Below are 12,417 nucleotides of genomic sequence, written 5' to 3' on the forward strand. Positions count from 1 at the left end.
CTGCAGAACAGACTAATTCTATCGCTCAGGTTTTATTGGAATAAAAATAAACTGAGGAGTTTTAAACCTAATTAAGAAATGCACATCTCTGCTGGCCAAACTTTTCCCATACCTATGTATATGTTGGACTTCTGCATCAGTGTCAGATCTTAACTGAAGGATGAAGACTGACTGATGAAGATGTGTGCATGTATGACTAACTGCTTGCAAAAGAAACTGAAAGCTTTATACTGTGACACATGTTCTTCAGAGCAGGTGTAAGAATGGTCAACCCAGGAATGTCATCCAGGTAGTAGAATCGAATTTTCCTTGAATGCTCAGGCTCCCCTAAGAGTTTGCTTCTACATTCTCTTAAAGTGATTCTTTTTCCGTAGAGGAGACTTCCTCTCACTTTGAACTTATCTGGAATTGTCACTGTTCAGTTAGGATTTAAAATCCAGTTGACATGGCCAGAGGCCGTAGGTGGGTGTTGTGAGAGCACATGGCATTAAACAGGCCAGAGGCATCTTTCAGCAGGGTGGTATAATTCTGAAGTCAGCATGTTTTGTTCTTGAAATAGGAAATTGAAAATTTGTCCTGCAACCTCACAGACAAAGTGTTTTTTTCAATGAAGACCACAATGGACATTAGTAAAGATGTATTTCACGAAGTTCTTAGCTTGTTTAGTAACTGGCTGCTGGCTTAACGGCTGAAAACAGTGTGTTACCTAGTATACTGCTGTATCTGAGGATTAAGACAGGTATCTACAGATTTGTAGCTTGGTAATGTATCACAGCATGTCAGAACATATGAATGATTCTTAAGAAATAAATAAAGTTTGTGTGATTGACTTGAGGGGCATAAGTTGGTCCTATGCCACACAGGCTTGTCCCCGTCCCAGTTTATCTAAATGGAGAACATGAACCTAGTCACAACAGACAGAAAAATTGAGAGACAACAGGTTCCAGCACAAATTCTTAAGAATCCCTGTTCTACGGGTGTATTCAATAGCTGGTCTTTGAAAGCTGCACCAGTATTGCTGCATTGGTTAGCTTAGCAGGATTTTCTTCAGATATTCTTCCTAGTGTGGCTGCAGGTTGGGGTTTCTTTGTTTGTTTTGGGTTTTTTGTTTTGTTTTGTTTTTTGAGGCACAGTTGCCTTTATAAAGCACCTGTTCACTTAGGGAAGTACATGCATATGAAGAGATGGTGTACTGTTTTGCTTATGCTGATACAGTTAGAACAGGACAATGTTATCATACAAAAGGTACATATGAAGAAACCTGTAAAATACACCCTTATTTTTGCATTGTTGTCTTAACTTTTAATCCCTATATGTTTGTATTATTTCTTCGGTCTTTTCATCGCTGGTGCAATCACTTTTTCAGAGCCACACAGAGATGCCAATCTTGGCAGGGAGTCAAGAATGCTCTTTAAAATGGTATTAATTTGTTTACCAATTTCTTTCCTTAGAGACATCAAAACTGAATAAAGTAGAATGTCATCATCATTTATGTTAGTTACTTCATTTGGAAAGTCTGCATCTGTAACTGATATGTGGAGTTGAAAAGCTTAAGATAATGTTGTTTTGACAAGGTTATAATATGCCATGATAGCATATTGAAGGTACTGAGGCAGTGGATTGTACTAAGTCATTGAAATTTTCTTAATGAATAATTCAAGCTTGCATCTGGGGGTGAAATTACTTAAAACTTTTCTTCCAGCTTGCCTTGAAATTACTCTGAAATGTGCTAGTTGGGAGGGTTATGCTGCAGTTACCCAGGACATTGATGCCGAAATAGCTGGCAAGACCTACAGTTTTGTGGAGATGAGCTGTATGGTGGTTGTGTAGGGTGGGGTTTTTTTGTTTTCTTTGTTTTTTGCTGCCCCTTGTGACTGACAGATGGGAGCATCCAAACAAAAGCAGAGCCTAGGCCTTTGTTAAATGGAAGTGAAGGTAACATTGGAGCCATTTGCAAAAAGGTTATCTAAAAGATATTTCTTCAGCTTGAATCTCTGCTGTAGTTTTGAGAGAGAAAGCTAGACTTTAACCATCTCAGAAAGAAAATTTCAGGGAGACATTATTAAAAGTTTTAAGTGTGATGTCATGTCTCTTGGCAGGTTTTGATCTAATTATAACCTAATGCTTTTGGTCATAAATTGGGGAGAAGGGAGTGGATTATCACTGAATCTAGTGACTATATGGTCACCAAGGTAGTTGCCAGGCCATTCATTTACCTGTAGTAGTGACAGCTCTTGGAGTTGTTCTTAGGGAATAAGTAAGACATGCTTTTGGACTGGCTTTTAAATTATGTCTATAGTATGTGCTAAGACTGGCATCTCTGTATTGTTCTGGAAAAGAATGAAGGAATAACATAAATGCATAGGGACTAAAAATTGAGACAGCAATGCAAAACAAGTTTCAGCTAATAAGAGAAACAAGACAAGAGGGAAAGACTCTAAAAATGCAAAGTAAGAAGGTGATGGCAGAGAAATGGTCACTGTAAGTTAGGATCTAAAATGCTAGTTGGCTTTCCTTTGTCACTAAGTGATAAATAGGTGCTGCTGAGAGATGAAAACACTGCTTTTGATAATTCAGCCTAAAACAAGGCTAACGGTGGCCAACTGTTTAACAAAGGCCCAGTGCAGAGATCAGGTTGAAAAGTATTTAGATCAATAAATTTATATTCAAATTATCAGCACCTGATTTGGGTACTGTAGTTTTTAGGAAAGAAACAGGGTAGTGTTTTCTTGTCGTGTGATTTCCAGGGAAATGGAAGGGGCTGGCATAGTACTTAAATTTAAAAAGGTGAATTTCTTGGAACGATCCATCAGTCAGAGTGACTTTGTCCATAGAGCTATTAGCAAAAGATAAACACAGAGGGAAATACTAGGGTGACGTAACCAACAGAGAGAAATTTTGGACTGATCCGCATAGCTCTGCCAACGGATGGAGGCATGGATATGCTGCTGTTTGAAATACTGCATTTCCTTATTACCAGTAATTACATCTTGGAACCAGTGGAATCGTTTGCAGGTCTGATTTAGACTGTTCCGGTTACTGCCTTCGTTGTTGACTTGGTTAGGGCTGTAAATTATCTCAAGGGATTATTTCATCCCATTTATTCAAGGCAGGGTACAGTCATTCCCTACAGCTTTGTAAAACCTATTCTTGTGCCTCAGTTTACTTCTCCCTAAAATACCCTTGCTTTGCTCAAACTTTCCTTTAAAATCATGTTCTTTTAGACATATGGTTACTCTTAGTTCAGACAAAAGGTGTATCTGGTGTTTAATTGTTAAACATTTTTGGGGGAAGCCACTGCAGGAACACTGAAGCATGACTGTGCACAAATGCTTCTGTCTGCAGCGTGCAATATGCATCAAAGGATAACATACATCTAGCTTCCATGGCCGATTAAATATTGGAGTATTGGGAAAGAGAGTTTGTAGATAGATTGTAATACTGAATAGTCCTTCCCTTTTTTGATCTCTGGTAATATTAATTTGCAATTTCCCACTCTTCTGTACAGAAAAATAAACTTGCATACAGCTGTTACTTTAAAAAGACCTCTGCAAATTGTCCTTCAAATTTATTCTGCCTGAGGGGAGGGATAAATAGAGCATTGCATGTTTACGGTGCAGTTGAGGCCATTGGTTGATGATTTGACTCTTTTTTTTTTTTTTTTAAAAACAGCTATGATGGGCTTGAGAATAAAGAACCAGTGTAGAAGATAAAGACTTGAAGCAAATTAAATAGTTTAATATCTCATCCTGTAATTCTAGTAACTCATTAAACTAGGCATACCTGACACTTTGGTATTTTAAAACCAGATCAGTGCTGATGTTTAAAATTAATAACTTATGCAGACCTCGCTGTTACATATCTGCATCTTTGTTTTACCCTTTTCTTACAGACTTGGCCTAGAGAGAGGTGCAACAGCTAAAGAAGCATTGGATGTAATAGTTGCTCTGTTGGAAGAGCATGGACAAGGTGGAAATTATTATGAAGATGGGAGTTCATGCCATACTTTCCAAAGTGCATTTTTGATTGTGGACAGAAATGAAGCCTGGATACTTGAGACTTCTGGAAAGTACTGGGCAGCAGAAAAAATCACAGGTCAGTTTATCACTCACAGTAAACCTCTCATTATAAATAGCTGTAAAGAATTGGTCTTAAAGTCACTGAGTTTAAATAAGTGACTAATTTATGCGTTTGATTAAATCATTGATTTTAACCGTCTTCTGTATTTGTACTACTTTTTTTTTTTTTTTTTCCAAATGTCGATTTGCATTGGCTGATGTAACTTAGCATTTTCTGTGAAGCTGGAGATTGTTACCTGTATACATAAGCTATGTGATAATCATTATGCTTAAATTTTTATCTTTTGGTAAGTGTTGTATTTTCCCAGATTTATTTACTATTTGGAATGTGTCAGGTGTCTTTTCGATGGAGTTACTGCCCAAATTGTTACTTACAAATCTAAAATATTAAGAGAGAAGGATAAGCATTGATAGCTTTGAGAAAAGGGCTTGTGTTAGGTGGTAAATAGAATGGGCTGCTGCTGGTTGCTCTACTGTAATAGATATAGTCCCCTCATATCCCCATTTCTTATCTGATACTGCAAACCAATACTTTTCTGCTCTTTAAACTTGTAGGTGGTTTCTTTTTCTGTATGTGTGAAGCCAGACCTGCCAAACTAACTTCTAGATTTCACTGGCTTTGTGGCTGAACTTATTTAAAACTTTGCCAGCAAGTATGTGCTGCCTTAATATAATACGATTGTCTAAGGTGTATATTTAGTTTATTCACAGTTATTGTTTTTCGTTTTGAAGGGATTTTTGTTTTCATAAGAATAAGGGTTTTTAAAATTTACTCACATTTGAATGAATTAAAAATACAGATACTTTAAGAGGATTTTTATCATCCATGCTTTGAGCTATGACAGATCCATTGAATTCTCTTTTCATTTCTGCTTCAATGAAAGGTAGGAGATAGCAGATATGGGGAGGAGGGAGGTTTAACTTTGTTGAAAATACCAAAGCACAGAAATAACACCAGGCTGTGTAATGTTGTGTGATGGCCTGTTGTCAGGTCATGCCATCAAATATGAATCAGCCTACCTTAGCAGGGATGGTGTTTTCCCAACCAAAGCTTGCATTTTAAGGATACCTACAAGATGGAGGAAGTCGTCTAGCATAAACAGATACCAAATATAGAGGAAGAAGGACTGATAATGCTGTCCTGATAAAATCCAGATTCTGGAAAGCAGTTGGCTCGTGAGGTTCCTAGGATAATGCAGTGACAGCCTGTCGTCTTCTGATGACCTACCTGGCTGATATTTGAAGAACAATGTTTTTTACTTATCCTTTTTAGCTGCATCAGCAATACATAACCTTCACATCCTTCTTCCCAGCAAATAAACTGTTGCCTTCATCTACTGCTTGCAGCTTTTGAAATGATACTGCAGCTCTGTTCTGATTTTTTACCAGCACATTTCTCTTCAGGAGGTCGCTGTGAGCTGCAGATAGAGTAGTTTCCATCTCCTGCAGCCTGCGGAGGCTGCCAGGAGGAAAGGCTGCTGGCTGTGTAAGAGCTCTGTATTTCATACTTTGTTCAGGGTGTTCTTTTTTGCAACCATAAGTGTGCCTCTTAAGCTTTCAAAGGAATGCACAAATGCTGCTGAAACAGGGAAAATGTGTCATTCCCCAGTGTGAAGACGTTTTTTTTCCTGACCTCAGAGTTGTTCTGTTTCTAACATTACTGCTGCAGTTCTGTAAAGCTTATAGTGAATGTTTATCAAGGAACTCTTTGACAGTAATTTAAGGATAAACAACATAAAATCCTTCCTATTACTGTTCTTCAGTCTGAGTGGAGAAATTTATTTGCTTGATAAATTTTCATTTTTTGAGTGGGATCAAAACCATTAAATACTATTTCACACGAGTTACTAAATGTAATATTTAAAGAGCTCTTAAGGAGTGGCTTGCCTAGCTTGATATGAACACAAATATTCCTATCACTCAAGTCAAGAAAACTCCCTGAAAAGTATGCTGTTTGAAAGTGTAAATCAGAACAAACTGTCAGTGACCTAGTATAAGTCAGAACTGAGTGACAGTGACTTTTTTGCAGACTGATGCACAGAACTTCCTACTATAAGGTGTTACTCATGATTTAAATTGCATGCATGAGGCATTACAAAAGCAAGCTTACTTTTGTGGAAGGAGGTATTAATAACTTTCACAAATACTGCTTTGGTTTCTGTTTAAGAAAAAGTTTTTGTGCCAAATTCCAGAATCTGGGTTTATTTTAGTTCACAGATTTACTTCATCAGCTCTTTCTCTGGCTTCCAACGCATTTGCTTTATTCTCTCTCAGGAGTATCTGCAGCAGCCACTGTTAGTCATGCTGTAGATATATGGATATAAGCACTGCGGTATTTTTGAGAAAAGCAAATGAAAAAAACCCTTTACTATTCTTCGAAGGTTACTTTCACTTTTTTTACTTCTTCTCATTTTAAAATTTAAGATTAAAAATGAAGTTTAATTTAAGCCTATCGTGCTGCTTACAATAAAATTGTTTTTCAACTGGGAAGCATAAAGCAATTGGTAAGCTTTTAAAAACATTTTCCAAGTTAAGTTTTCAGTTTTGAGGGGCAAAGAAGGCGCATTAAACTAAATGCAGCTTTGCTGAAATATATCTTGAAATCAAGTCAGACCTCAAGCCTTGTTGTGGCAGTGGAATACACCATTGGAGAAAAGATTAGGTAGGTGCCTTTGGAGACCACTATTACTTCATGGTCGGAAGGTATGAGGTACAGATTGTGAAACTGGTATTCTAACTAGATAGCACTATTAATCACAAGACAGTGTAAATACCTAAGTAGGGCACAGAGAATTGAGCTCTGCAACCTGCAGTGACTGGTAATTCTGTGTATGTGTAGTTAGGCAGTCATGCCAAATGTACATCCTAACCAATGGTTTAATTTGTTTCCTGGTTGAAATTACATTGTCCTTCCAGCTTCTCCCAGAAAAACTGTATTAATGCTCTCTTTAATATGTGGCTCTTTCTACAGAGGGGGTGAAATGCATTTGCAATCAGCTTTCATTAACTACAAAAATTGATGCTGAGCATCCTGAACTAAGGAATTACGTGAGAAGTCAAGGCTGGTGGAATGGAGACTCAGACTTCAATTTTTCTGAAGTGTTCTCTCTTGCTGATGACCATTTAGCCTGCTGTTCTGGCAGGGAGAGCCTAGAAAAGCAAGGTGGTAAGTGTTGAACCATCTTCCTGTGTGTGCAGTGGGATTTTAGTCACTACTACCTCCTTTCAGGCATTCTGTCCGGAACTACACGTGACTGAGAATACCTCTACATGTAAACCATGTGGAAAGGAAGACCAGAACTGAATACTGTCCCTAAACTAGCCACAATTTAGGATGAAGCCCTTAATGTCCCCCTCAAGTTTAAGGTTTTAAAACAGGATTGCATTATAAAATAACTTTCTTCGCTGCTGTTCTGATGTGCATGATGTGCCACTACATCTGTGCTTTGGAGTAATTATAGTGGCCCTATCTAATACTAAGGAATTAAGATTATAGTTTAAGGAAGAGCGATGCTAGTCAGTTGCAAACTGAAGTCCCTTTTTCATTGTTGAGCAGAACAAAGTTACCAGAGCAGACAATGTGCCAATTGCCTTCAGTCAAAGGAAGGGTTTATTTCCAGACCAAAATTTATTAATGACTTAAGTTCACTGCAGCTGACTAAAATAGCTCTGAAACGACCAGCCTGCAGCAGTGCATGGCTGACTTGTATCTGCTCTTTCATGTGTGAAAAATGGTACAAATTATCTTTTTATAAGAAGCCCTTTACCAGAAATGTGAATTTACTAGATTGTTAGCATTTTCACATGTTGCCAAATGTCAAGAAGAACATAGAGGTGAAATATTCGTTGCAACGCAGAGTTCCTGCTAAGGCTGCGGAATTACGTGGAGCGTGGTTTGTGTCTGAGAGGCAGATACAGTAATTCTGAAGGACCATAGGTGAAAGGTCTTAATAAACCTGGATTATAGCACTAAAAAGCCTCAGGGCCCCTACAGACAAGTGGCTATGGCTGCAAATCTTGCAGACTGCTGTGTCATTCCCTGTCTCCTGGTGTACTGAGCCACCCATGCATGGAAGGGTGAGTCGGTGCAGGGTTTGAGAAGTTGCTGGGGAAGAAGCCCTACCTCCCAAGGGGGTAATGCAAGAAAATATGGAGGTGCTGTGGGGAGAAAGCTGTGATAAGACACAGGCAGGAAATAGACTGAGAACAGGGGATTCTTCTAGATGGGCATTTGGAGAAAAATCTCAGTGGCTAGGTCTGCTGCTGTAATGCCCTGTGAATGCGAGATGATGTTTCAAAATTTTGGCTGAGAGCTAATGGAAATAGATGAGAAGTGGGAGATCAGGCTGCTCCCATTCTGCCTAGGCTTGGGTAGAAGTAGCTTCTTAGAGGAAAATGGGTGTTTTATGTAAGTAGTCCCTTCATAGTGATCGCTAAAGCAATATGGCAGACATGATGGCCTTCTTCCTGAAAAATACCTTTTTAATGACATTTCTCCCTACCTAGCAGTTGTAATGCCTAATTAATGCTTCTTACTGTTCTCTTTTACTAGCTAGGCAAGTTCATTCTGGGTTTACGTTGTTTAAATAGAAACTATTAACTGGGATTTGTGACATGCCCATGTCGAGTGTCACTGGTCATATTAGGCCAAAGCCTGTTCAGGCTAAATTCCTTCCCTGGGGTCCCAGCCATTGACCACTCAGGATTTTTTTTTTTTTTTTTTTTCCTCCTTCCTATAGGTGATGTTTCTGCACAAGCTATGATTGATGTCCTGCGTGACAAGGATAGTGGTGTCTGTGTGGACTCTGAATCTTTCCTTACTACAGCTAGCATAGTGTCTGTTCTGCCTCAGGACCCTAGTTTTCCCTGTGTTCATTACTTCACTGGCACGCCAGACCCTTCAAGGTAAGCCACAGTATTGGGGTTCCCTGGGTGCAGAGCAGATGATGGGTTGAAAGACACTGAAGAAACCCTGCTACCCTATTTAACCAGAAATGCAATCAGTAGTTGTTGGTGTGCAATCTGACGGTCCTGTGCTACTGAACTGCATCTTGCTGCAATTCTAAATGGTCACCGCTGGGCTGAAAGGCCAAATCTGGAACTTTGCCTAAATTCGGAGCTTCTAGAGTAAATGCAGTTTAGGGAGGACCCAGGAACTACTACTCCAGCATAGCTGCTTTCCAGTGGGTTCTTGTTGAGATGATGAGGTTGTGGACCATTTTAGTCACTTCTGTTGGACAGGTGGGTGCAAAACTGAAACAAACGAAGTGTCTAAGACGGGGTGTGTACTATAGGTAGCCTTGTATGATATCAAAATGTTAACAGAGCAAAACATCTGCAACTCTCAGGTATCCCAAATATGTTTTTTATTGGAGGGACAATTTCCAGTTGCTTTAAATGATGTCTTCTCTAGTTGAAAGCAGCAGAGGAAATAAGGGAACTCATGGGCCAGATCATCAAAGAACTAATGAATTATCTTGTGTTTTAAACAGAATCCACCTGGGATTCACAGAAATTAAACTAAACCACTTGCAGTTATTCAGGAGATCTGCCACTTGCATTGAGGTAAAGAGGTTATGGGGAGAAGAAAATGGTGCCCTTGAACAGCTGACAGTCATTCCTGTAAGAAGAGTGGTAGTAAGCATTAGGTTCTGCTGAGGGCTATGGAAGTCATCCATGCCAAAGGGACTTTCCACCCACCCTGCATTATGCAACTCAGACCTTCAGGGTTAAGTGTGAAGTTTGAGCTTGCTTAACAAAACTTTTCTTTGACTTGATGCAAATCCTTTGAGAGAAAAAAAGGGAGCAAGGCTTCAAATTGTTTTGGTGGGATTTCTGTCCTTTTTAAAGGTGGAGAGTCGTACCTGTAAAAAACTTTGTTTAGAGGCCTTTCTTGCTTCATTTTCCACTCTAATGTATTAAAAAAGCGTTATTTTAAGCGCAGCTAGTGAGTCACATAAACTCTTAGTCAGCAAGGCTTCATGAGAGTGATGGAAAGGGTAGCAGCAATGAACCTGCTGACTGTATGCAGGCAGCGGTTATTAATCATGTTTTGCAGAAGTCTTGCACTTCTGGCAGCTTCTTTACTGCAGAATGCAGGCTGCTGTTTTGTTGTGCTTCTAAAAGGAAGGAAGGAAGGCAGTTTCTCCGTGCACTTGCCAGTACCTACGCTCAGATTCTCAGGAATTAAGATCCTGGATTGCTGGGGTTTTGTTCTCCCCACCCACCCTGCCCCCTCGGAGTTTAGATCCAAACTCAGCGTTGAAGTTGTTTGAGAGGTGTCACAATATTGGTAGCTATGTCTTTTTTCACCTTCTTGACGTAAAATTTTAAAATGCTGCTGGTTATATGCCAAATCCTCTTACATTGAGCAAGGTATGTAATCTTCCCTGCTCCACACAAGTGTGTGTTCATGATTTTAATGAAAATTAAATCTGGGAGGAAAAGGAGAGATGGCAGTGTGAACGGAGGAGAAAAACTGATGTGAGGCTGAATGCTGAGATTTGTTAAAAAAAAAAACAACAAACAAAAAAAAACCAACCAAAAAACCAAACTTGGAGAGGAAAATACAGTGCTACTTTTCTAAAGAAGTGGCAGAACTGGCATGAAGGAGACCAAAGAACCCTATATGTAAAAAGGGGTAATAAAGTTTTACGGTAATTGGCAAACCCAATTCTTTTAAAGTACACAGATTTATTTTGCTTGTGACCAGTACCATCTCTCTAACCTAGTCCGTGCCTAGTGTAGATGAATTACCTGTGCTGTTCTGTATCTGTTGTTTTAAAATAGCCTGGTGAACATTTGAATAACATACAAAAAACCTCTCTTATTATGCAAGCAGTAATTCTCATTTCTTTCAGGTCCATATTTAAACCCTTTATTTTTGTTGATGATGTGAAATCAGTACCAAAAGTACAGTCTCCTTCTTTTGGCAATGATGATCCTGCTAAAAAGATACCTCGATTCCAGGAGAAACCTGATCGCAGGCATGAATTGTACAAGGCACATGAATGGGCCCGATCTCTCCTTGAGAACGATCAGGTAAGAGCTGTGGGACCTGGAATTCAAGAAGTAAATGTAGATTCCTAACTCCATAATTTACTTCAAAGTCATTCCCTGAAAAACAAGGATACAGGCTGGTCTGGCTAAACATTTCTCCATGGTATCAGAATAATAATAATAAAAAAAAAAAGCATTCTCTGAATATTCTTAGAATCCTTGCAAGTTTAGCTTGCATAATGACGCCCTCTGAAGGGCAAACTATTCTGCATAGTTTTTTTAGTTATCCTGAGAGTGTTGCTCTGCTCCATTACTTTTACAAAGTGAAAAGTCGAACCAACGAGCTGATTAGCTTGTTCAGTCCCCATTGTGTGTATAGTCTTTTTAAGTGATTATTGAACACTGGATGCTAGTGCAACATGGTGTCAGAATTATATGATAGGATGATGGCAGGAATGTTGTCGTTTAAGTTATATGCTGGATGAAGAACTGCATAGTTTGAGGTTTTTCTTTTTTCTTGAAGGAATAATTTACACGTCACAGTTTCGCAAGTCTCAATTTATTGTGTTTCTATTAATTTGTAAGAATTAACTGAAAATGCCATGTGAGAAGAAAGGACATTTTCCAGTGCCATGCAACAAGTATCCGAGAGCTGAAAACCTTCCAGTGTGTAAAAACCTAAAGTGTTGAAGGTCTCTTTCGGGAATAAATTTCAGAATAAGAAAAGGCAGAAAGGGGATTATTCTGTACAGCTTTTCCAACTGATTGAGATATAACTTTTGCTGTCATCGTGCAAGTAGTTCAGTGACTTCTTTTGACATTTGCAATTACAACTACAGCGGTAAACTGGTTATAGGGAAGTAAAACAGAAGGAGAGATCGCCAGGGCATGCCAGTCGTGCTGGTATTGGTATTTCAGGCAATTTGTGGAAGACCCACATAGTCGTGTTGAACTTCCACAGAGGAATTGCTTTTCTGCAGTTTTCCTCTGTCTGTATTGGTGTAGGTCAGAGTCTTACTAGGATCATAACAGCATTCAGGCTTATCCATTAGTGATTAAGGAAACCATGGTAACCTTTGCTAAAACAAACTTTATTTAAACGCAGTTTTGGCTAGATGTGGTTTTTAATCCCTTGGAATGGTTTAATTTAAACTCTGTGGCCACTGTGGTAACATTGACTCAATGTGCAGCTGCCTTCCATAGCGTTACGCAAGATGCTGGGAAGACCTAGAAGAGGCACGTTAGCATCGTGTGGACTCTTCCCTATTAAAAAGTACCATGGTGTGACACTAAAACTTGTGGTAGAAAAGAGAATGTAGTTTTAGTCAGGCTTCATGCT

The 12,417-nt window shown here is 39.0% G+C and overlaps 1 protein-coding gene across 1 annotated transcript in view; it reads left to right on the forward strand.

The window, feature by feature from the left end:
- Positions 1 to 12,417, forward strand: part of SCRN1 (secernin 1) — a 40,729-nt gene that overhangs the window by 24,923 nt on the left and 3,389 nt on the right. The window contains exons 4-7 of the mRNA XM_087772302.1: positions 3,893 to 4,095; positions 7,051 to 7,245; positions 8,819 to 8,984; positions 10,940 to 11,120. Of these exons, the coding sequence (XP_087628428.1) occupies positions 3,893 to 4,095; positions 7,051 to 7,245; positions 8,819 to 8,984; positions 10,940 to 11,120 (745 nt within the window). The remainder of the gene's footprint in view (positions 1 to 3,892; positions 4,096 to 7,050; positions 7,246 to 8,818; positions 8,985 to 10,939; positions 11,121 to 12,417) is intronic.

Source organism: Nipponia nippon, unplaced genomic scaffold (assembly GCF_047370975.1).
Source record: "Nipponia nippon isolate SJK-2023a ecotype South Korea unplaced genomic scaffold, ASM4737097v1 scaffold_1, whole genome shotgun sequence".
Classification (NCBI taxonomy): Eukaryota; Metazoa; Chordata; class Aves; order Pelecaniformes; family Threskiornithidae; genus Nipponia; species Nipponia nippon.